The sequence below is a fragment of the Larus michahellis genome, chromosome 7 (genome assembly GCF_964199755.1).
Source record: "Larus michahellis chromosome 7, bLarMic1.1, whole genome shotgun sequence".
Taxonomy (NCBI): Eukaryota; Metazoa; Chordata; class Aves; order Charadriiformes; family Laridae; genus Larus; species Larus michahellis.
The window spans coordinates 42,663,012-42,687,665 of NC_133902.1; the positions used below are offsets into that span (position 1 = coordinate 42,663,012).

At 59.6% G+C, this 24,654-nt stretch overlaps 3 protein-coding genes across 3 annotated transcripts; 2 read left to right on the top strand and 1 right to left on the bottom strand.

The window, feature by feature from the left end:
• Nucleotides 1–10,467: 10,467 nt before the first annotated feature.
• Nucleotides 10,468–14,570, top strand: LOC141746731 (tubulin alpha-5 chain-like). Its single transcript, XM_074595773.1, has 4 exons — nucleotides 10,468–10,635; nucleotides 12,761–12,983; nucleotides 13,125–13,273; nucleotides 13,457–14,570. Exons 1-4 carry the CDS (start codon nucleotides 10,633–10,635, stop codon nucleotides 14,426–14,428), a joined length of 1,347 nt encoding a protein of 448 aa, XP_074451874.1. The 5' UTR covers nucleotides 10,468–10,632; the 3' UTR covers nucleotides 14,429–14,570.
• Nucleotides 14,571–15,914: 1,344 nt separating this feature from the next.
• Nucleotides 15,915–20,501, top strand: LOC141746733 (tubulin alpha-5 chain). Its single transcript, XM_074595780.1, has 4 exons — nucleotides 15,915–16,181; nucleotides 17,819–18,041; nucleotides 18,533–18,681; nucleotides 18,882–20,501. The coding sequence occupies exons 1-4, from the start codon at nucleotides 16,026–16,028 to the stop codon at nucleotides 19,851–19,853; spliced, it is 1,500 nt and encodes a 499-aa protein (XP_074451881.1). The 5' UTR covers nucleotides 15,915–16,025; the 3' UTR covers nucleotides 19,854–20,501.
• A 511-nt stretch (nucleotides 20,502–21,012) lies between these two features.
• STK16 (serine/threonine kinase 16) lies at nucleotides 21,013–24,129 on the bottom strand. The gene is made up of 7 exons (XM_074595782.1): nucleotides 23,981–24,129; nucleotides 22,514–22,733; nucleotides 22,301–22,434; nucleotides 22,097–22,217; nucleotides 21,921–22,016; nucleotides 21,731–21,852; nucleotides 21,013–21,636 (listed from the first exon to the last, which is right to left on the bottom strand). Exons 1-7 carry the CDS (start codon nucleotides 24,064–24,066, stop codon nucleotides 21,498–21,500), a joined length of 918 nt encoding a protein of 305 aa, XP_074451883.1. The 5' UTR covers nucleotides 24,067–24,129; the 3' UTR covers nucleotides 21,013–21,497.
• Between the last annotated feature and the right edge of the window lie 525 nt (nucleotides 24,130–24,654).

The window sequence follows — 24,654 nt, forward strand, 5'->3', positions numbered from 1 at the left end:
GAAAGGAGAGGAACCCACATGCTGGCTAGGACTGGAGCCAGGGGAACACGTTGCTGCTGCCTTCGTGGCATATGTGACCCTCACCCATGAGACCAGGATACGCAGTGAGAAGGACTTACACCTCCCTAATGTCCTTAGGGGAGGCCATGTGGGGTTGGGCAGTAGCCCACCACTGCGCTGGTAGGAGAGAGAGGATGCTCTACCAACCACACCTCGCCCCAGAGCTGCCACAATCCCTCCCCTTCTCAAATGAGCCAAGCCAGCCACCTCGCAGCAGCCGAAGAGAGGCAGCCCATCACCGACTGGTCCTTCACACAAGGCACACCTTAAGCCACAGCACCCTGCCCTCTTTTCCTTGCCCATTCCTCCTGGGTCTGCCCAAAGTCCTCGGGCACCTACCTGCCAGCCAGGCTCATGCCAGCCTCGAACCCAGCTCAGGCATCTTGAGTTTGTCTCAAGAAGACCCTTATTTCTTTAAACATTCTGGTGACTGCTGTGTTGCAACCCTATTTTTAGCTTTCCAGGGTCGCAAAAATGCTCATGAAATACTCTTGAGGCTTTCTGAGAAAACAACTTTTGGGTGAGCAAAGCAGAACCTCAAAGGACCACATTTTTTACCCTGGTTACCCCATCTCTTAGGAAGCCTACTGAATTGCATCATAAACTCGTGCTATATTATTATGCAAACCCCATATTAAGAGAGATATTTTTTTCAGCGCTGCGCAACATTTCAGCTTTTGATTTCCTCAGGAGAACACAGATCCTGTCACAGCCTCCTTAAAACTGGCAATTACGTGCTGCAAAATTGTATTCTTGGCGATTTTTGGAGCTGTGGAGTGATGTGCTCAGGAGTGGCATGCCCACTGCTCCTCTCGTCACATCCAGCTGTCTCTCGTTCCCTTCTCCCCACTTCCCAAGGGAAGGTCCCCGCTCCAGGGCGGCCATGTGGAGATGCAGCAGGGAGGGAGTGGGAGCTGGAGCCAGTGGGATGGGGTGGGAAGTGGTTGAGCAGAGCAAGGGTGCCATTTCCATGCCACCTTCTTCTGCCTGCCCGCTCCCAGGAGAGACAACAGCAGTGGCCATGGCCATGCTCCCCATCTCTGGGCATGGCCACCGGGTCGGTGCAGCCCCCAGAAAAGGGGTCAGTGGGAGCAGTGGGTTTGCTCACCCCTGGAAAGGCTGTGCTGGCGTGGGGACCGCCAGTCACAGAGGGCTGATGGCCGGTGGGGACGTCACTTGAAAAGGGCATCCATTTTAAAAATACACATTAATTCTTTTACCCCCGGTCTTGCTGTCTCATCCAAACAGCCCTGCCCAGCTCCCCTGGCTTCCCTGCACAGCCAATTTCTCCACACCCTCGTGGTTTTGATGCTCCTCATGTTTGTCTCGATGGCCATGCTCTCAGCCACCTGCCCATCTCTCTCCCAATCTGCTCTGTTCTCATCCCAGCTGGCTTTTCCAGAAGTGCGCCTTCTAGGAACTGGGGAGTATCCAGGGAGGCAAAGTCACCCTTGCTGCTCTTAGCAGAAGTCAGTGTAGCGGGACAAGGAAGTAAGAAACAGCAAAGTCAGGGTGACTTTCATTCAAGCAGGGCAACGTCTTCAGGCTAGATTCAGGGACGTGACAGACACAGGCTGAGCATCTGTTGGGGTTTTGGCCAAATTGGCCAATGGCCAGCGACAGATGCTCCCCCCCAACTTCTCATACACAGAGAGGAGGAGGAGAGGTAAAGAGATTTATGAGTTTAGAAGAAACTAAACTACTTTAATGAAGTATTAATAATAAAATAAAAAGGAAATAATGAAATAGATACAGTATATACAAAACCGTATTAAGCTCCCAGGATGATGTCACCGGCAGGCACCGGGAAAGTCCCAGACTGGACTCAGCGGTGGGTGGGAACTGGATTCCAGAGCTGGAGTCAGGAATGCACAGATCGGGATCAAAGGCAGATGAACAGACAGGGTCCTCCTCAGACATCGGCCACTGAAGAAAGAGAGCTGACCCTCTGGTCCCTCAGCTTTTATACTGAGCATGGGGCAGATGGGATGAAATTTTGGGTCAATTTTGGGTCACCTGTCCTGTCTGCTCCTATGCTTTTCCGCTTCCGACCCTCCAACGGGCAAATAACGAAATTAGCTGACCTTGCTTGTTATAGCAGTAAGTATGAGCAAGAGCCTCTCTGTGTACCATTCCTTGGCACAAACTGTAAACATTGGTCTTATCACTCTGAGAATGAACCGTTTTCAACACAACATGCTGTTAATTTCAGAGTTATAAGAGGCCTAGCTAAGAAGTAACATTACTGAACAGTAAGTTGGTTCTGTTTTACCTCAAACCAGGAGAGCATCCCAGGCGGGAGTGCTGGCCTGCGCTGACGCCGGGGCTGCTGCCCCAGCCAAAAACCCAGGCAAAACCGAGGTGCTTGCAGATTTTAAATCAACAGAGCCAGAGGCCGGCGGAGGTGGCAGAAGCCCGTGATTAAATAGGTTATCCACGATGAGCACACGCACGGGCCCAGGCAGCAGCTGAGCTTCGCCATGGCGGGGGGCTTCACCCCATCCCTGGCACGCCGTAGGGAACAGCGGGGGCTGCAGAGCCTGGATAATCCCGTGATGCTCAAGAGCAGCATCTCACACCCACCTGCAGCTGAGGCTGGGGGCTGCAGGGTCTGCATCTGACCCCAAGGGAAAGGAGATTCGGGGGCGATGAAAAGGCAGATTCCACCCACCCCCCTCCAAATGCTGGGGAGCCCGTCAGCCGCGGAGGGGAGCAGAAGCTGCCTCTGACACAGGACAGGAGCGGGGTTTATTGCTAAGCAAAACCTGATTTCACCCACACAGACTGACACACTCGTGCCCACGCACTCCCAAGCACCAGGATGCTCATGTCCAACTGTCTTGGCCAGGATTTTCTGCCGAGCCTGGTAGGACTGGGGTCACGGACTGCCTGGTGCTCACCATGCCTTCCAGCTACATGCCCTACCTTGGCCCTCTGCCTTCCCGCTAGGCATGGCTCAAAGGCAAAAAAAAAAACCAACAAAAAAGGAGACGGGGCAAATGCATTTGCATTAGAAGAAAACAAGAAAAAGCACAAAAGGATGCTGCTAAGCAGCCTTCTGCTGTTTTCCATAACCGTTAGTGCCTAAATACCAGTGAAACTGCTGTGGATGCAATGAAGAAGGCTGTAATTTGGATGCCATCTGTAACAAACCAGTGTGTAAAGCATCACCTGCTAAAACTGGCATTTCCAATTCATCAGGCCCACACTGGGAGTATTAATGGAGCTAACTGAGGGTCTTATTGAGCTGCTGGTGGTAATTTTTAACAGAGCTAGGAAAACTGGAGTAATTCCAGAGGACTGAAGGACAGAAATCGCTCCAGTCATTAAGAAAATAAACCGGTTGACCCAGAAAACTCTAGATTACTGATAATGCCAGGAAAAAAAAATAACAGAAGAATTAATTTTGATTCTGTCAGCTGAAAATTAAGGACTGAAAAATGCATTCAGTACTCATCAGCCTCATCTCAGGGAAGGCAGGTATTGCTATGCGAACTTGTCATCATCTTTCAGCGCGATTACATGGCTGGCTGATTCAGATCAACACCACCGGCATGACAGCCTTACTTGGAAGCTGGCAGGAGATAATAACAACAGCATTCCCACAAATCATGATATTACCGCAAAGAGGGATGGAATTATCTGTTTTCCATTCCATGGAAGAATGAGGCTCATAGCTGCTGCCGAAGGTCTTTCCAGGTCTTCTGTTTGTGTTGTCCCACAATATCTCTGCATGCCAAGCCAGCCAGTTCATATTATATTCCTGCATTGCTAAGGACACACCAGATGCAGGAATAGCAAAGGTGTGCTCTTTACTCGTTAGGCAGGAGCCTTCGTAGTGGGGATCCCCAGAGTGTAAGGCACACAGTGGTAAGAAATGTTTACTAACAAAGATCTGGGCTAACGCTAAGCTTGGTGGGGTAGTAGCCAGCAAAGGGATGGTAAGAATTGCCCGATCAAAAGGCCACATTGCAGCAAAATTTGCTTTAAGGCAGTGAAATGCAAAATAACTCATGTGGGAATTCGGAGGAAGGGGCGGCCATGCCGCTTATCACTCTGCACATCCACGTGCCACCCTCAAGCTCTTATCAGCAGTAATCTGGCGTTCATTTCCAGACCATTGCTTGAAGCGCTGAAGCCGGTGGTGCCTGGCAGGGCTCCCCACAGAAGCCTGGCAGCCCTTCGCTAATGCCCCGCCGTGGGCAGCCAGCACTGGGGCACCCCCAGCTGCCTCACCAGGCACCGCATCGACGCTGCTGCTCCCTCCCCGGGACGCCCATCCCCGCCTTTCCCCTGGGCAGACCTGTCATCTCAAGAATTGAAACCAGGCTTGTTTAGCAAGGTGGGTTTTCCATGGTTAATCGAAGCCTGGTGAGGATGCTGAGGGTCCCCCAAGACAGGCAGGAGCCTTTGTTACCTCGCTGTTGCCAGGCTCTGCAGCCTCCTGCCTGGGAGATGGTCAAGGCCTCCTGGTTGTGTCCAATGCAGGGCTATTAAATGACAGCGTGAGAGCCACGCCATCCCAGGGAAGGGCACAGCAGCCACAATGTGCACAGGGCACCTGGGGATGGCTCTTCCTAACAAGAAGTGCCCCATCAGGCATGGGAGCTCAGCATCCTGGGGCTTCCGACTCCTTACAAGAGGGAGATCCTGCAGAACAGCTGCTGTTTTACATACCCAGCCCCTCATCCTCTCAGTTAACTCCGCTAGGAAGCTCTCAGGGATCTGTTCGAGCCAGGCATCCTCAGGATGGCCGTCCTACACAAGGTCTCAGCCCAATGACCTGAGGCCCCTGTCTCGCAGTGGCCGGGGCTCTGGGAGGAGCGGGGAGGACAGCCCTGGATGCGCTCGCCACAGGAAGCCTGGCCCTGCTTTTGCATACTGCGGCTCTCTCCACACACAAACTGCTCCAGGCAGGAGCACCCTGGGAGCTGTTGCCCGTCTGGGTTATTAAATGCATCTTTTGTCTCATTAACTGTCGCCCTCTGACACCCACTAGCACTTGGCCAGCCGCCACCACCTCCTTTCCACTTTTAACGATTCTACGGCAATCCCCGAGGCTCCGGGCTTGTTTCTCCAGGGCCAGCTCTGCTCTCATCGTGCCCTGCAGCTGGCAAGCAGTTTGCATGATATACAACCCACTTCCATGAGCAAAAACCTGCCTTGCACACATCTGTCCAGCCATTGGAGGCTCAACTGCTGCCCAAAGACCGGGACAGAGAAGAGCTGTTAGCGAGATGCTCCTGCACCAGGAATTGCTTGCGTTCCTGGGGGATGTTGGACTTGCCCGGCTGGCAGTGGTTTATCTACCTCGAAGGAGTGGGTGCATCTGTGTGATTTTGCCATGTCCCCCCTGCTGTCCAGAGGCTGGGGACTCAGCCACCTTCCGGCAGAGGAAGCGAGTGCTCCTGGGGGTGGGGGAAGCCATGGCTGCCTCTTGGCCCATCGCTGCCAGCTCTCACAAGCACTGTCTGCGGCATTGCAACAGAGCTGACCACAGCTTTGTTGCAATTCCTGAGAACTTGTAAGACAGGAAGGCCCGAGGGGCCGGGGATGGAGACTGACTCATCAGTGTGCCTACTGTCCTGCCTGGGGCATGCAGAGACCCTCCGGCCTGTTGGGGTAACCCGTGCCCCTCCAGGAGCTCCCACCATCACCCAGCCACGCAGAATTCATTGCACTTCTGCTTCCAGCTATTCTCGTGCCACCGCCAGCTCCGAGAGATGCTGGAGAAGAGGAAAAGCAGCACTGGCCATTCAACACAGCCCCCCAGCATGGCACACCGGCATCCCCTGGGAGCATGGGGACACCTCAGTGGGCTCAGCCCCTCCATCACCCGCCTGCAGGCGGCTTGTTCACACCAGGCATGCTCAGACCCCTGATATGAAGTCACTGCAATTAGCCAGCTGCGGGTTTAATTTGCTCCCGTGGGTGTGTAGCTGCCTTTCCCAGGCTGTGAAGAAAGGCGGGTGACACCGGCAGCCGGGGATGCTCATACCGAGCCAAGGAGGCTGCTCACCCAGGGCTGTTGTGCCTGAAAAAGAGCTAGTCCCAACTCGTCCGCCAGTGCTTTTAGCCTTGCAGGTTGGGGCTCGGCATTCGTGCGGAGCTGGCTGCGTCCCTGGGAGTGCCTCCCTGCTCTTGACACTGCCCGGTGATTCAGGGCTCAGGACTGTAGCGAGATCTGGAATTAGCTTTATTGTTCCAGTAACGCGGCACACGCTCCGGGCGATGCGGCAGGCGTTGCACAATTGACTTCGTTTTATCTGAACCAGCAATTAACACTGCTGTTGCTCAGCTCCAGCAGCGAGAACTTCTGTTGGATCGCTGCTGTGCTCTGTGTCCTGTCAGTAAATGCCACCCTTGGGTTATTAAAGACTTCCACTGAAGAAGATCCCATGACCCTGAAACAATGATGCTTCACTACCCTTACTGCTAGGAAGCCTTACACTGGCATCTGCTTGCCCTGAGCATGCAAAAGAGTTAATCCCCTTCCTATCTGCATCTGCCTTAAAGATATTTTAAGGTCTTTATTGAGTCTCTACTTGGTCTTCTAGATATTCCCCATTCTTTCAACCTTTCATTGTGGCCCATGGTGTCTCGACTTCCAGTCACCCTTGTTTCTCATCTCTGGGTCATCTCCATCTACTCCAGACGAAGGATGAGGTGCTCAGAGGGCCCTTTCTGACCTTAACAAGGCATGCATATCTTAAGGAATGACAAAGGCAGCATTTCCTGTCCATCTCCCTGCCGTGCTGTGCTAGAACATTTCAGGGTGGCAAAGTATGTGCCAAATGCTGTCATGCTAAGACCGCAGCAGCAATCAGACCCGCCACCGCTAGCAAGCTGTGCTTTAGGGACCCTGCACAATTGCTCGCTGGGACAACGCTGGAGCAGTTGGCAACACACGGGACTCGCTTGAACTCACAACAGCTGCAAGATGCAGGCAAGGCCCATGCTTTCTACAGACTCATTAGTTTCACCAGTCAATACGTCCACCCTGCGTCAGCGCCGAGCTGTGTTCAAGGAGGTTGTCATCACGCCTCACCCCGCAGCAGAGCATCGCTGGATCTCTGGGCTTACCAGCCCAGCAGCTGGGTTTGCTGCCTGAGCCCTTGGCCGAGCAGGAGGCAGTGCTTGGCCACAGGGGGCTGTGGGAGCCGTGCGAGATGAAGGAGCTCCCTCCTGCCTGCTTGCTGCTGGGCTCGGGGTGCTGCCGTATCATCCCGCACAGCCGCTGCTGGAGACCAAACTGCACGGGGCACTGACGGGATGGAGACATATCCCGGCGCTGCCGCCTCCCCGCCAAGCCACGCTGCTCAGAGGATTATGGGCAGAGCAACTGTGCAAGGATGGAGTGAGGGGTAAGCGGGGCAGGCACAGGTGCGACCTCTTTGGGAAGCTCCCAGCTGCGGATAGAGACGGGGACAGGAGCCCTGTTCCTGCAGCACCCCTCATCATCTGGTGCTTGCCTTGTGCCCCCCCAACCTAGGCTTAAAGTGGAGGGCACTGGGACTCCTCCTCAAACCCACAGCACAGCTGTGGTCTCTTCTACCTTCCCAAGACTGCCATGTCCCCAGAGGGACACGGTTTGCTCCACCTGGAGCAGCCTGGGTGGAGCTGAGCTCTGGAAAGTGGGAACAATAGTTTGGGCTTTCCCCAGTGAAGTAGTGGGGGGGGAACTGGGGTGTGGATGGGATGTACCAGGCTGAACTCTGAACGGGTCATCTCCTCCCCAGTTTCAGCTCTGGTTGCTTTAGGTGTGGCAGGCTTTAATGCTTCTGGGAGACAGCTATTTGAGAGGTTTTGTTTGGGTAACTGCAAGCTCTGCTGACGGTGGTTCCTGTGCCAGCGGCAACACCTCTCCTCTGGTGAGAAGCGTACCGGACACTAAAAAAAGAAATCCACAAACTTTCATAATAGCTTGTAATGAAGAGCTTTTTAGTGCAAGTGTCTGCCCTTGATGGTGGCATCACACACCTGCAATACATCGTGCTGCCTCCCCCTCCTCCCATGAGGGTGTCCGAGAGCTGGCTGATCTCCTGGGCTCTGTGGGCAGCAGCAAGCAGGGGTCTCCCCTGTGGTGTGCAGGGCTCTGCCCCTGGGCTATCTTCACCCTGTTTTTCCTATTCTTCCATCAAGAGATGGTTGAATTCTGACTCACTAGCCTAAAATTTGCCTTGCTTGCTTTTTGTACCTCTCTGGGTGCTGGTGAGGGGTCCAACTTTGTTCTGAGCAATGGTGAAAATATCTCCCAGGCGATTCTTGCAACCGAGTGATTTCTGAATGCGGCCTGAAAACATCTGCAGGGTCTCCTTAGACCCGTGGGTAACACCTCTGAGAGAAGAGTTGCCTCAGGACGAATCTTCTTCCAGCCAGGGTGAGCTCAGCCTCCGCCATGTGCTTGCGGGCTGCTGCAGGCTGCTCAGCATCTGGCAGGCGGCTGAGCAATGGGGCACCGACAAGAGGCAGCCCATTGGTGGCTCCCTGGATTTAGCCAGCTCTTCTTAAGCATTTCAAACATAAAAAAAAAAAGCTTAGACATCTGCTTGGGCTTTTCAGATCAGAGGTTCACGGAGATGCACAGCTCCGAATGACTCACGGCTCTCTTGTCCATCATTGCTGCCCTGCTCATTCAACGTAACAGCATCCGAATGGTTACCGTCACTGGGAGCGTGCATTTGCAGCAATGACGGATCCAGGACGTTTCACCCTCATCTTTCTACCAGAATGGTATATAAACAGATGCAGGCATCTCTTGGAGAAGTATCACATCATTTTACACCCCCAAGTGCCACCAGATTGTCACACAAATTTTCTGAAGTTGGGTGAACCACACAAGCCTTCTGAAATACTGCTCGCTGCCTAGCTCCAATGCTTGGGCTTCCAAACACTGCTGCAAAGCATTCATCTATGAACACCCTAGAATTAATTGGCACTGTGGAATTAAGGAGGGTGCTAGGAGACACCCAGCCTTGGCATCCAGCATGCGTTTCAGTGGGCACCTTGGCAAAGATTTTCAGAGGGAAAGATGATCCTATCGCTCCTTTTCACACCAATTAAGTTCTGGGGCTCAAATTTTGATGCCTCAGTGCTACCAATTACTCTCTCACTCTCATGGACTCTCTGCATCAGCATGGCCTGTGTTATCTAGTGATCTCTGCGGTCACTCAAAGGACATTTATACCACAGGGAGGAGTTTAGGCATTTCCAAAGTTATCTAGTCACCACAGCATCCTGTCCGGGTTCAGCAGCAATCACAACCTGGGGCACCTCTGTGGAAAAAAAAACCTTTTCCCACAAGCTTGATTAAACCCATTCTGATCATTTGGCTCAGTCATTTCTGCAGGTCTCAAAATGTGTTGCTTAGACACCAGCATGGGCTTCACAGCAGTGCCGCTGCTTTCATTCATTTCACACAGCTCCATCAGTGAAGGTGACACTTTCCAGGTGACTCAAGCACAAAGAAAGGCCACTGTGGGTGGATAATTTAGGTCCAGCTTTCAACTTTCAGAGCGAGCTGAGAGATGACAGCGCCTTTCAGTGAAAACTCATTAAGTCAGAAGGCTCGGGCAGAGGCAGGGCTGGTTCTGCATGGCGGTGGATGCTGCGAGCATTTTGGAGGGGGGTAGACAGGATGGAAATGTCATTCATTGTATCAAAGCCAGACGTCAGTGAAATCACCACAGAGACATCCCCTTCGAGGTGCTCCAAGCTCTCCCCATCCCCTTGCTGGTCATTTCACAAAGCTTTGTGAAAACAGATCAAAACCACGGAGGTAAAGCAGAGCCAGGCTGGAGAAGGAGCCCATCGGCAGTCAGGGCTTCCAGATGCAGCCCCAGAGTGTACCTGTCCTTGACGGGCTTGCGGCAAAGGACAGTTTTCCTGCTTTTTCCTCTCTGATCTCCAAAGACGCCAGGAAAGCTTGTGCTTGTCTCTGAAGTATTTCCTCTGCCCGTGTTTTCTGCAGAAATTCTCCCAGGTGTTCATTGGGACCTTGGACGGCTGGCAGAGACCCACCTCCTTGCTTGCCCAGGGATCACATCAGCACCTCCACCCACCAGGAGGGAAGACCTGAGCCAGGTTCTCTGTTGACTTTCCTTCCTTGGCTCCCAAAGTCTGCCCTGGTTAACGCCTGGATGGTACCTCGCACCAGCAGGACACCCAGCAAGAAGGTGCCACCTCTGCCCCTCAGCAGAAGCCCCTCTGCCAAGACTGGCAAGTGTAGCAAGACCAACCCTTACGCCCCCCTGCCCTCCCCTCGAGGGGACCCCCGGGTCTCCCGTTGCCCCTGCCGGGGGGGGCCGGAGGGATGCTGCTCCTCGGTGACCCCCACCGATGCACCCCGTCGGCTGCCGGGCAGCACCGCCGCATCTATGCAAATGCATGCAAATATGCGCGATGTACGCAAATTTATGCAAACGCACGGAACTCTCTCTCTCCCTCTCGGGCGGGGCGGCCCGCCCCGGTGCGCCGGTGCCGCCCCCGGTATAAGGCGGCGGCGGCGCTTCCGTGCCGGCCGTGCGGAGCTGCGGCAGCCCGGGGAGAGGCAGGTCGTGCAGCGGCAGCATCATGGTGAGTGCCGGACCCCGGCTGCCCCCTCCCTCCGGTCCCGCGGGTGCTCTCAAGAGTCGGGGGAACCCCGGTGGGCCCCTCCCCGGAGCGGGCTATGACCCCCATAGTTTGCCGGGGGGGGTTCTCTGTCAGCCCAGAGGTGCGGGCAGCTGCCGGCGGCAGTGCCGGGTGTGCTTGCCTTGCCTCTGCCCGGCTTCAGCCTTTTCTGAGCTGCTCCCTCCCCGGCGCTCAGCAGCTTCCCTCCTTTGAGCATCCCCTTGCACCCGTGTGACATGTCAGAGGCAAGGAGGCCACCAGCCAAACCCTGCCATGCGTGGAGAGTGGCGTTTGGGCTGACCCTCTCACCTCCCTCTTAGTAGCCACAGTTCTTGCCCAGCTCCCGTGGTAACACCTCCGGCTGGGGGGAGCGCGCCCAGTGCTGCAGACCCCGGGGTGCAGACCCACAGCTGAGCCCTGGGAGCAAGCTGTGCCTTCATCCACTGCCCCACGGGTGGGCATCACTGCGGGTGAGCCTCTGGGCTGCCCCGCCGCCATGGTCCTGCTGCGAGCTCTGGCTCCTGAGCTCTCTGGCTGCTCCGGAGAGCATCCCAGCCCCAGGGTGCCCAGGCACCCTGCCTCCTGCCCTGCTGGGCCATGCTCCCTGCCCTTCCTGAGCCAGACCTTGCCGTGAAGAAGGCAAAGTCTGCTGGCTGGCGACCAGCATTGCTGTGTCCCCGGCGCCGCTGGGCTCTGCTATCAGCGCTGGGTCCCAGAAAGCCAGTCCTGGGTACTGCCTGTTGGCAGGATGAAGTATGGTGATCAGCATAACCCTCTGCCCCCGCCCTAATTCTCAAGGTCCTCAGCCAGGGAGGAGTCCTTTCTCGTCTCTTCTTTCTTGTGACCATCCAGAGGTGCTTGCAGCTGCATCAGGGTTTGCTGTGCACTTCTGCTGAGGATCCTGCAGCTTCCTCAGGACTTATTGTTGGCTCCTTGTGTTACAAAACCTTTATGGAGCTGCTGGGAGGGATAAGAGGGGTGCCACTTTGCTGTTCCTTGCGCCTCAGCTTTGGGAAAGGTGGGGAGAGGGACTTCTGGCGCTCACCATGGGTATCAAGGGCTAATTTTTCTGTCATCCCTCACTGTCACTGCTGCCTCTGAAATGCGGCACTGAAAGCACCTTAGATGCACAGAGCCAGGACTTGCTGCGACTCGTGGAACTTCCTCAGATGGGAATCGCTGCCGTGCTCCCGAGCGCAAAATGGCTGGCTCCACCAGCTTCCTGCCAGCTGACTCACAGCGGGGCACCCATGGCTCTGGAAATCCGGTTTGGTTTGGATGCTCCTCTGCCTCGGTTGTGCCTGATGACGCATCCAAGTCCTTGGCAACAGCGGGGCTGAGGCAGTGAATATTTTGGTTCTTGTCAAGAAGGCTGCAGCCTTTGGGATGCCTTACCTGGAGGGAGTGAGGCTGCAGAGCCCACCTCAGCCTTGCTTCTCCTGAGGGACCTGAGGCTGCTCTTGAAGCCCTATCTGGGAGACCCTCCCACCTCAGCCCTTCAGTTAGGTTAAGAAGTGCAGCTAACACTTCCTCCTCCTCCAGAGCTAATTTAGGGAAGCCAAGCCTCGGAGCATGGCAACCGTTCACTGCTGCAAATCCCTCCCCTCGCTGGGCACCCATCCTCAGTGCTGTCACCTCCTCAGCTCCCTGTGCCTGGGTGATGCTCTGTCGTCTCAGCCTGCATCCTTGTTGTTGGAATGGCAACAGGAGCTGTGGCAGCTGCTGCCGGGCTCCAGCCCTTAAGCCAAGTGGGTGTTCAGGCAATGGAGAAGGTGCTCACTGGGTGTTTGCAGGGCTGTAGGTGGGGACAGTCCAGGGATTGTGCTGGCCTGGTGTCCCTGGCTCCAGAAAGTGGGTCTCCCTCTACATGGGCTCCTGAGGAGGGCAGGGCAGCGATGGGAGGCAGAGCACCAGATTTGGGAGACGGCAGCAGACTGTGATGGACACAAGGTACCCAGGCTATAGGCCAGCGTGGATTCCACAAGCTGACGAGGGCCTGGGATGTCCTGCCTGGGCTCTGCACCTCACCACCTGTAGCGGTTGCATTTGTGGTCCCAGCTGGGATCTAACCCTTCCTCCCCCTCCCCAGCGCGAGTGCATCTCCGTCCATGTCGGCCAAGCCGGCGTCCAGATGGGCAACACCTGCTGGGAGCTGTACTGCCTGGAGCACGGCATCCAGCCCGACGGGCAGATGCCCAGCGACAAAACCATTGGCGGAGGGGACGACTCTTTCACCACCTTCTTCTGCGAGACCGGGGCTGGGAAGCATGTCCCGCGGGCCATCTTTGTGGACCTGGAGCCCACCGTGATCGGTGAGTGCAACTCAGTTCGGTAATGACGGTGGTGACTATCTCTGTGAACAACCCACTGTGGGACAGTCCACAGGTTGGGTCCTGCCACCTTTCCCCAGGGCCAAGATAGAAAATCTCTAACATTGTGCTAACTTCTCCTAGATGAGGTTCGGGGAGGCGTCTACCGCCAGCTCTTCCACCCTGAACAGATGATCACTGGCAAGGAGGATGCTGCCAACAACTACGCCCGTGGGCACTACACCATCGGCAAAGAGATCATCGACCAAGTGCTGGACAGGATCCGGAAGCTGGTAGGTGACCACAGAGCGGGGACGTGTCCCCCTGGGCTGGGGTCCAGCATCCTGCTGGGGGTGGAAGCATGGTGCGAGCCCTGCAGTGGCCTGGGAGGGATCTGAAGCTGCCCAAGCAAAACTCTGAAACTTCCCTCCAGTAAAGTCAGTGCTTGGAGGAATCTCACTTGGCTCTCTCTGTAGGCTGACCAGTGCACGGGACTCCAGGGCTTCCTCGTGTTTCGCAGCTTCGGAGGAGGAACTGGCTCTGGATTCACCTCCCTGCTGATGGAGCGACTCTCCGTTGACTATGGCAAGAAGTCCAAGCTGGAGTTCTCCATCTACCCTGCACCACAGGTCTCCACTGCTGTGGTGGAGCCCTACAACTCCATCCTCACCACACACAGCACCCTGGAGCATTCAGACTGTGCTTTCATGGTGGACAATGAGGCCATCTACGACATCTGCCGCAGGAACCTGGATATTGAGCGCCCGACCTACACCAACTTGAACAGACTCATCAGCCAGGTTGTCTCATCCATCACAGCATCGCTGCGGTTCGATGGAGCTCTGAATGTCGACCTGACCGAGTTCCAGACCAACCTGGTGCCCTACCCTCGCATCCACTTCCCCCTGGCCACCTACGCTCCTGTGGTTTCAGCTGAGAGAGCTTATCATGAGCAGCTGTCGGTGTCTGAGATCACCAACTCCTGCTTTGAGCCGGCCAACCAGATGGTGAAGTGCGACCCTCGCCATGGCAAGTACATGGCCTGCTGCCTGCTGTACCGTGGGGATGTGGTGCCCAAGGACGTCAACGCCGCCATCGCCACCATCAAGACCAAGCGCAGCATCCAGTTTGTGGACTGGTGCCCCACGGGCTTCAAGGTGGGCATCAACTACCAGCCACCCACGGTGGTGCCGGGGGGGGACCTGGCCAAGGTGCAGCGCGCCGTCTGCATGCTGAGCAACACCACGGCCATCGCCGAGGCCTGGGCTCGCCTGGACCACAAGTTCGACCTGATGTACGCCAAGCGAGCCTTTGTGCACTGGTACGTGGGCGAGGGCATGGAGGAAGGGGAGTTTTCTGAGGCACGGGAAGACATGGCCGCCCTGGAGAAGGATTATGAGGAGGTGGGCCTGGACTCCTACGAGGATGAAGAGGAGGGCGAGGAGTAAAGAAGCCCCTGCCAAAAAGGACCGTGCTCCTTCTCTGTGTTACCTGCAGAAACCCTTTGCAATAAAGCATTTCAGAGCCTCTGTGTCTCCCAGTAGCCCCCCAGCTGTATTGGTTGCTGGCCAGGTCAGGTGTGTGGTGAGTGCTTCAGCTCTGCTGCTGGTGCTGCTACGCTTCCTCCCAGCACATGTGGGCATGGGGTCCACCATCTGGGAGCGCCTCTGCCCACTCCCTGCTTGTCCCTGCTGATGCTCTGCCATCGCTGTGGGACACGCAGCCCCACACTGCCTGCCCCAGCTCATGTTCTCTGTTGGCTGCGTGCTGAGCCCTCTCCCTGCCCCGCTCAGCAGTCAGGAGTCCAAACATCAGCTCCTGGCTCCAGCTTCAAACCGGAGATTTCTGTTACCCATTATCCAGCACGCCGGGTCCAGAGATTAATTTTCCCTGCTTAACACTAATGCTCCAGATGTATTGACCCACAGGGACTGTCCTCCCCTGCCCTCCTCCTCCCGGCATGCACCCGTGTCAGCTGGAGGGGAAAGTGTGAGCCAGCAACGGGCTGCACCAATTCCTGGAGCTTGGCCAGGCGCTCGTCCCACTGTGCAGGGCACCTGACGCGGCTCTCCGTGCCCATGACCAGAGCCCTGGGCTCAGATGGAGGGGTGCCTGCTGCTGCCCCGGGGCAGGAGTCGCTGCACCTCACTCTGGGCACTCCTCTGCTCCCACTGCAGAGATGCCTTCACCCTGTGTCTTCACAGAGACCTGACTCTGCTGCCAGGAGCACCCAGGAGGTGGAATTATGTCCTGTTCCTTTTTTCTTAAATATTATGGTGCATCTCTGATCTGGACCCCGCTGCAGAGGAACACAGTAGATTCTCCTGGCATGCTCCTGGGCAGAAGAGCCCACGTCCTCATGGTCAGGGATAGCTGTGAGGGGCTGTGCCCTGCCACCAGCAGCCAAGGTGGTGATCCACACGTCCTCAGCAGCAGGACCAGCCCTGGCCCTGGTGGGGTAGTCTGTGCTTGTCGGGGCTCAAACGGAGGAGCTCCTCTGAGCATAGTCACAAGTCACCAACAGCAAACAGGCTGCAATGGCTCTTTTTTTTTTGCAGCTGGGCCACTTCCCAGCCCAGATTTGTCCTGCTGATCTGCAGTTTCACAGAGGTAGGGCACTGCCTGCCTGTCCCCAGCTGGAAGAAAAGGGCACCCCTTGGCCAAGGACTCCTGAAATCCTGAAGGCAAGGGAAGGTTTGGAGACATCCTGCTCTCTAACGTGTTTCTCCTCTTTCCTCCTGCCCTAGAGGCCCGGGTGGCCTTGGGGTGTCCCTAGATCCCAGGGGGCCTGCAGTGCGGGGGAGCTGGTGGCAGAGCACAGTAGGAGCTGCTGTACTTGCTCTGGCTGAGCATCGCCTGCATCCCCTGAGAGCTGGCTGGAGCCCAGACCTCCTGCCTGCAGCCTGGCTGGATGCCCCCCGCCTCCGTCCCGGCAGAGGGGGGTGAGCGGGCCCCGGCCCCGGCACCTTGGGGTCCCTCCGCAGCCGAAAAAGAACCCAAGCAGGTTCCCACCGCCCCCCCCCGAAGTGGGTTCTCCCGCCCCGCATGCAAATGTACCCAAATGAAGGGGCGTGGTGTCAACAGGCCCCTCCCACCTATAAGAGGGCGCTGCGGAGGGGATTGCAGCAGCCGCAGCTCCCCGCTGAGACCCGTCGCACCGAGCCGCCGGGAGAGCCCGGACCCCCCCCCAGCCGCAGCATGGTGAGTGCGGGCCGGGCGGCGCGGGCAGAGGGCACGGCGGTGGGGAGGGCGACTGCCACCCCCACCCCGGAGAACCGGGCACGGCGGAGCCGCCGGGACGCGCCCCCTCCTTCCCCGCCGTGACCTTGGGCAGCCCCACCGGACCCTGCCCGGGGGCAGCCGTGCCCCCCCGCCGCTTCTTCCCCCCTTCCCTAACCCCGCGCCGCCACCGGTCCCGGGGAGCCTGGGTCCCCCCGCTACCGCAACGCGGGGGGGCCGCTGGGGATGGAGGGGGGTGACTCCTCCCGTGGGGAACGGTGGCAGCGGGCGGACGGACGGGGACAGCTGCCGGGGGTGGAGGCGCCAGCCGGGCACCGGGGACCGGAGCTGGGCGCTCGGCGGGGCTCCCCCCGCGGCGGCGGGCGTCCGGTCGGGCACGGAGGCGGGGAGCGGGCGCGGGGGTCCCGTGTCCCGTCCCGCGGGGGGGCTGGCGGCGGCGGAGCGGGCCGGGACCGCTGTCCAAACCGGGCAGTCGCCGCTGCCCTCGCCTGGGGCCGGGGCTATATTTAGCGGCCCGGGAGGGGGACGGGGCCGTGCCAGGAGTCGCAACGCAGCGCCCCGCCCGCCGCCGCGCTGACCGGGCTCTGTCGGGGACCCTGCCCCGGGCAGCCCTCCCCCCCGGCGGGCTGAGGCTGCCCCGGCCTTCCCGGAGGAGGCAGGAGTCCCTGTGCCACCCCCCACCCCCCGGCGATGGACCGGGACGCGGTTCCCATCACGGCTCTGCGCACTGCACGGTTGGGGAATGCGAGAGCGAGGAGCCCCAGGACCCCCGGGCTGAGGAGTGGTGTCCTGCCCTGGGGGAGCGGGCATTCTGCGGGTAGCAGAGGAGGGATGCCAGGGACAGGGGACCGAGGATGCTGGGGGTAGCAGAGGAGGGATGCCAGGGGTAGCAGAGCAGGCCTGCACCTGCAGGATGGGAGCGCAGGAGGCACATCTCCAGCTCAGAGCCTGCTCCCCGGCACTTCTGCCCACCCGGGTTTTGCAGCACGGGGTTGGGACTACGGAGCCCAGGGCGGCTCTGTGCTACTTGGAGACTGCTGGGCTTTACCACCAGCCTTCCCCGGCTGCCGCCCACTGCCCCTGCATCCCCCCGGAGGCTGAGTGCTTACCTGGCTCTGGAGCAGCGAGCGGGGGGGTTCCCCTGTGCTGGCCGCACCTCATGCGTTAATATGTGCCCAGGTCAGCCCAGCGCCTTGCCATGCTGCTGTGGCATAGGGAAGGGGCTGAGGCTGCCGGGGAGCCTGGCAGGGCAGCTGGGGCAGGGAAGCTGGGCCAGACTCTGCTCCCTGCGCTGCTGGAGGACAGCCCTGGACAGAGTCCGTGGGGCTGGTGGCCCTCAGCGAGGGCTGGGCAGGAGGAACGCCAGAGCTGGGTCCCAACCCTGCATAGTGTCTGTGCATGGCCAAGGGCAATGACAGCCATGTGGGGCCCCTCAGGGGCATGCAGGTAGTCACCCAAAGGAAAATGTGCTCCCTGGGGCCACTGGCCGGAGCAGGTCCTGTGCAGGTGGCTGTGTGGCACGGACACCGGGCAGAGCCCTCTCCGCGGCGGGCAGGAGAGAGCTGTGCCAGGATCTGACCCTGCCTCCCCCTCCCCAGCGCGAGTGCATCTCTGTCCACGTCGGCCAGGCCGGCGTCCAGATGGGCAACACCTGCTGGGAGCTGTACTGCCTGGAGCACGGCATCCAGCCCGACGGGCAGATGCCCAGCGACAAAACCATTGGCGGAGGGGACGACTCTTTCACCACCTTCTTCTGCGAGACCGGGGCTGGGAAGCATGTCCCACGGGCCATCTTTGTGGACCTGGAGCCCACCGTGATCGGTGAGTGCTGGCGTTTGCACAGTGCCGGGTGGGTAGCAAGCAGCTGGTGCTGGTTTTCCACTGTCAGTATCCTGCATTGGGTTCAACCTGAGGGACCTCCTTTCCCCAGGAGAAGCCACAAACTTGAGCACCAGCTTTTGTCCCTGAAGTGTCCTAGAGGCAGCTGTGTCTCTGCTACCACATGTGCACAGAGGGAAACCAGCCCAACCGGCACGGCAGCTCCCGCTGTGCCGCTGCACGCTGCTGGGGCCAGGCAGCTCCAGTGGGTGGGAGAAGCTGAGCTCCTGCGCAGGGAGGTGGCAGCCACCTCCTCCTGCCAGAGAAACCTGATGCTGGTGGTGGCCCTGCTGACGTGTGGGTCCTTGGCCCTGTCCCTGGCAGGCGGAGCCACAAGGAGGGTGAGGGACGGGTGCTCTCACCGCTCGCCTGCTCCGTGGCCAGCTCAGACCAACAGCCTGCGCTGGGCTCAACCCTCCCCTGCTCTCTCCCAGATGAGGTTCGGGCTGGAATCTACCGCCAGCTCTTCCACCCCGAGCAACTGATCACCGGCAAAGAGGATGCTGCCAACAATTATGCCCGTGGGCACTACACCATCGGCAAAGAGATCATCGACCAAGTGCTGGACAGGATCCGGAAGCTGGTAGGTGACCACAGAGTGGGGACGTGTCCCCCTGGGCTGGGGTCCAGCATCCTGCTGGGGGTGGGAGCACACTGCTGCGCCCTGGGAGGGATCTGAAGCTGCCTGTGGCAGGGATGGGCCGGGTCCTGAAGGACTTCGGAGCAGTCAGATGTTCACAAAGAAGTCTATTTCAGAGCAATCTCATGTGTCTGTCTCCCCAGGCTGACCAGTGCACGGGACTCCAGGGCTTCCTCGTGTTTCACAGCTTTGGAGGAGGAACTGGCTCTGGATTCACCTCCCTGCTGATGGAGCGACTCTCCGTTGACTATGGCAAGAAGTCCAAGCTGGAGTTCTCCATCTACCCTGCACCACAGGTCTCCACTGCTGTGGTGGAGCCCTACAACTCCATCCTCACCACACACACCACCCTGGAGCACTCAGACTGTGCTTTCATGGTGGACAATGAGGCCATCTACGACATCTGCCGCAGGAACCTGGATATTGAGCGCCCGACCTACACCAACTTGAACAGACTCATCAGTCAGATAGTCTCATCCATCACAGCATCGCTGCGGTTTGATGGAGCTCTGAATGTCGACCTGACCGAGTTCCAGACCAACCTGGTGCCCTACCCTCGCATCCACTTCCCCCTGGCCACCTACGCTCCTGTCATCTCCGCAGAGAAGGCTTATCATGAGCAGCTGTCGGTGGCTGAGATCACCAACTCCTGCTTTGAGCCAGCCAACCAGATGGTGAAGTGCGACCCCCGCCATGGCAAGTACATGGCCTGCTGCCTGCTGTACCGCGGGGATGTGGTGCCCAAGGACGTCAACGCCGCCATCGCCACCATCAAGACCAAGCGCAGCATCCAGTTTGTGGACTGGTGCCCCACGGGCTTCAAGGTGGGCATCAACTACCAGCCACCCACGGTGGTGCCGGGGGGGGACCTGGCCAAGGTGCAGCGCGCCGTCTGCATGCTGAGCAACACCACGGCCATTGCCGAGGCCTGGGCTCGCCTGGACCACAAGTTTGACCTGATGTACGCCAAGCGAGCCTTCGTGCACTGGTACGTGGGCGAGGGCATGGAGGAAGGGGAGTTTTCTGAGGCACGGGAAGACATGGCCGCCCTGGAGAAGGATTATGAGGAGGTGGGCCTGGACTCCTACGAGGATGAAGAGGAGGGCGAGGAGTAAAGAAGCCCCTGCCAAAAAGGACCGTGCTCCTTCTCTGTGTTACCTGCAGAAACCCTTTGCAATAAAGCATTTCAGAGCCTCTGTGTCTCCCAGTAGCCCCCCAGCTGTATTGGTTGCTGGCCAGGTCAGGTGTGTGGTGAGTGCTTCAGCTCTGCTGCTGGTGCTGCTACGCTTCCTCCCAGCGCTCCGCTCCAGCTCCAGCTTGCTCCCCGTGCAGGTAAGAGCCCCCGGGTCCTCTCCCCGGGGCCATGGTACACATGCCACCCTGCTCGCTGCTCCAGCCGGGGGTGGGTACTGCTTCCTCGTGTGGTATATTGCCCCACGGTATGTGGCCCTGCGTTGTATCCCGGAGCCCAGGGGAGCAGGTTTAGCCTGAGCAGGAAAAAAATCCGCAGCTGCTGGGGCTTGTCCCTGTGTGCAGCCAGAGGGGAGGTGGGCTTGTCTCTAAAGAGGGTGGTTAAAGCACCGGAGCAGCCTGGCACCCCTGTCCCTGTGGCCACAGTGTGGGGACAAGGGGCATGCCCGGCTCTGCAGCGCAGTGGGTATATCCCACAATGGCATCCAGCGTGACGTGAACCCCCGCGGCTGCTTTTCTGCTGTGTTGTAGTGAGAGGATTAAAGGAGGGAAACGCTCCCTGTGAAACTGTTTGTCTGCATCTCTTTTTTACCATCCCCCCATTCCCCCCCACCCCCAAGCCCTGGGCAGCCCAACTGCCGCATGTCCCAGTCAGCCTCTCTGGCCAAGGGTGGCCGGGCTGTCCCCAGGCTCTGCTCGCCCCCACCAGGGGCTGCTGCCCCTGCCTCCCAAGCTCTGGTAGCTCCCCAGTCTGGGCACCCACCTCCCTCTCCTTGGGCAGCCAAGAAGTTCTGCCTGTACCCCTGCCTCCACCTGCCTGCACTGTGCTCGGCTCCTTCTCGCAGTGCCCAGCGCCGCAGGCTCCGAACAGCGGTGCCTGGCTCCGGCTGCAGAGTTGTGTTGACTCCCACCAGGAGCGCGCTGGGGCCAGGGATTAACTTTCCCTGCTTATTGCTTACGCTCCATCTGTGCTGCCCCGCCAGGGCTGTCCTCCGCTGCCTTCCCCGCCAGCAACGCTTGGCTGCTTGACCCGGACGGCATGCCCCCTTCTCCCCTCCCTGCAGACAGGGACACGTCCACACCTCCTCGAGAACATCTTTTACTCCAAACGCAAGGCAACATCAGTGCCCAGAGCAGTGGCAGAAGGTGCAGGGACCCCCTGCCTGGCTCCAGCACCGCACCGGGACCCGGTCTACAGCTCTGCCCCGGGCAGGAGCGTCCCTCCTGGGGCGCAGAGCTGTGGGGCTGTGGCTGCCATCACCCGAGGTGGGGGGTGTCCCCACATCATCCTCCTCTGCAGCCCCCGGGGGAGGCAGCGACCAGCAAGGGCCCCGTGTTTAGCAGCAGGTCACACGTCCACAGTCCTGGGGCACAGACCAAGTCCCAGGCGGCAGCACCCAGGGCACAGACCACTCCAAATCCAACACACCTCTGGTGCAGAGCAGCAGCTCTCCCCCGAGCACATCAACCCCCTCTGCAAGGGCTCCGCGGGGGAGCAGGGACAAGGGCTGCCGCTTTTCCCCTGGCTCGTCCTCAGGGGTGCATGGTCGCTGTGGGGTGGGACGGGCTCAGATCTGCGTGGTGTCCTGGCCCGCTGGCGCTGGCTGCAGCCCCTCCAGCTGGTGGAGGACGTCATCTATGCTGGGTCGCTCCTGGGGGTTCAGCGTCATCATGGAGGAGAGCAGGTTCTGCAAGGCAGCCGAGTACCTGGAGGAAAGACAGCGAGGGGGAGGGGGGGTCTGCATGGTGCACAGCGCAGGGGGCTGCCCGGGAGCAAGGGTCTCCCTCCCCAGCCCCTCACCTGGTCGTGGGGGGCACGACGAGAGGGTTCTGCACTGCCAGAGCCACGCTGTCGCCCTTCTGGAAGATGGCGTCGTAGGGTCCCTCCCCAAACATCATGCAGTACAGCACGCAGCCTAGGGACTGGAGCGTAGCGGGGGTCAGGGCAGCCCTGGGTTGGTGGGAGGGGGGCTGAGGGGCCGCATCCTTACCCAGATATCTGTGCGCTCGTCTATGACACACTGGCTGGGCACTGTGAAGAGCTCGGGGGCACGGTAAGAGATGGTGCAGCGCTGGGCAGCCCAGTCCTGCAGAGAGGAGGGTGAGAGTGGGGATGAAGGGGTGGGGGCCGACATGGGTTGGTAGGATGATGTCCCAGGGCACCCACCTGCACAGCCATGGCCTTCCGAGAGCTGTTGACTTCGATGCGAGCTTTGTTCATGGAGCCCAGGTCCATCAGCACGGGCCGGTCATCCTCATCCAGCAGCACATTGGTGGGCTTGAGGTCCCTGCGGGGATGGACATCACTGAGCGCCCACCGGGCCCCCTGCCAACCCCTCCCCGTCCCAAACTGGGGCTGCCAGCCTCCCACCTGTGCGCGTAGCCCTTGCTGTGGATGGCCTGCAGCCCGCGGCAGATGCCATGGAGGATGAGGAGGATCCGCTGCTCTGGCATGAAGGTCCCTTTCTCTCGCAGTGCTTCCACCTCTCTCCAGAGGGTCCCTCCCTGGCGAACACAAGCAGCCGGTCACCACTGACACTCCTGGGAGCAAGGGGGTGGGGGGAGCCAGGGGAGCCCCCCTCACCTTCACATAGGGTAGGAGGAGCCAGGCTTCATGCTTGGCGCCCTTCTCCACCATGCAATGGGCCACCAGGCGCAGGATGTTGGGGTGGTCGAAGAGGCCGTGCATCTCCACCTCGTGCAGGGCAGCCTGGCGGTCCTCCTTGTCATGGCACAGGATGCGCTTCAGGGCGTAGAAGCGCCCGTCCCGCAGCCCCTCTACCAGGTCCACGTAGCTGAAGCCCCTGTGAAGAGCCAAGCATGGTGTGGGATGGATGTCCCACTGCTGCAGCACTCACATCGGGGCCTTGCGCCCAGCCTCAACTGTGAGCACCCAAGAGAGGGGGCAGAAGGCAGAGGGTTCCTGCATCCCCCCTCTGTGGGAACCCCCCAGGCATGCACGTTCCCCCCACCTTGGGGGCACCTGCCAGGAACCCAAAGCTTGAGATCCCTGTGAGGATGGACATCACTGAGCATCCCCCCTCTGCATGAACAACCCCACTGGCCCAATCATCCCCATTCCCATGGGTCCAAGCACCCACTCCTGGCATGACTGACGCCTGCCACCCAGCATGAGAATCATCCTCCATGCACAAGCACATCCTATGCTCAGGCATCTCCCCACCATGCCTGAGTATCCCCCACACACCCAAGCATACTCTCCCATGTCTGAACAACCCCCGTGCCTGAGCATCACCCCCATGCCTGAAAATGCCCCCAGGCACAAGCACCCACTATGCCCAAACATCCCCCATGCCCAAGCATCTCCCCCATGCTGGAGCATCCCCCCATACCTGAGCATCCCCCCATGCACAAGCAGCCCTGTGCCCCAGCATCACCTACATGACTGAGCATTCCCCCCATGCCTGAGCATCCCCTGCAAGCACAAGCACCGCCCCCATGCCCGAGCATTCCCCCCATACGTGAGCAGCACCCCCATGCCCGAGCGCCCCTCATGCCTGAGCATCCTCCCCACGCCAGAGTATGCCCTCATGCCCAAGCATCCCCCCCATGCACAAGCACCCCCCATGCCCAAGCATCTCACCCATGCCCGAACATCCCCCCCATGAACAAGCACCCCCTACGCCTGAGCACTCCCCAAGCCCGAGCATCCCCCCATGCCGGGACACCCCTCCATGCACAAGCACCCCTCATGCCCGAGCATCCCCCCCATGCCCGAGCTTCCCCCCATGCACAGGCACTCCTCATGCCCAAGCATCCCCCCCATGCCCATAGCCCCCCCATGCACAAGCACCCCCCTATGCCCGAGCACTCCCCAAGCCGAGCATCCCCCCATGCCTGGGCATCCCCCCATGCGCAAGCACCCCTCATGCCCGAGCATCCCCCCATGCCCGAGCATCCCCCCATGCCCCAGTAGCCCCCTATTCCCGAGCATCCCCCCCATGCACACGCACACCCCAGGCCCGAGCATCCCCCCCATGCCCGTGCCCCCCCCGCCCGAGCCCCCCCGCGCCCCAGTCCCGCCGCGGACCCCTCTGCCAGGCGGTGGAGCAGGAGGTACCGCACGCCCCCCAGGCTGATGGTGCCGCGAGAGCAGACGCACAGCGCCTGCCCCATCGCCCGCTCCCGTCATCGCCCGCCGCCGCGCGTCACCCATTGCGTCACCCGCCGCGTCACACAGAGGGCGGGGCCCTGCAGCCTTCCCGGTCCCAGGTGCCGCCGCGGCCGGGATGTCCCGCTCCCTCCGCCGGAGCGGGCGGGCTGCGGGTGCGAACCCCGGGCTCCCTCCGCATTGTGACCGGGGTGGAATGCGGTGTCGCCGGCGCGATGGCACCCCCCGGCTGCCAGGGGTGGCGGTGGCAGCGGCAAGTCGTAGCCCCGGCGGTCCCCGGAGCTGGCCCCGGTGAGCCGAGCCCCGGCGGGCAGGTCGGAGGTGCAGGGGACAGAGGCGGCGAGGCCACCCCGGCAGGGATCGTCCCCGACAGCGTCACCCCTGCCCTGTGGCACTTCCACAACACCCCTGTCACCCGCTCTGTCACCAGGCTCCGGCCCTCGGTCCTGGGACGTTTTCCTCTCCAGCCGGCAGCAGCACCTCCCCCTCTGGAGCTCTAACCGGGGTGTCCCATCACCACCCCCCTGATGAGACAAGTGGGCTGAGTTCCCTTGAAGGCGTTTTGTCTGGTGGTGGCATTTCTGTGAGGCTCC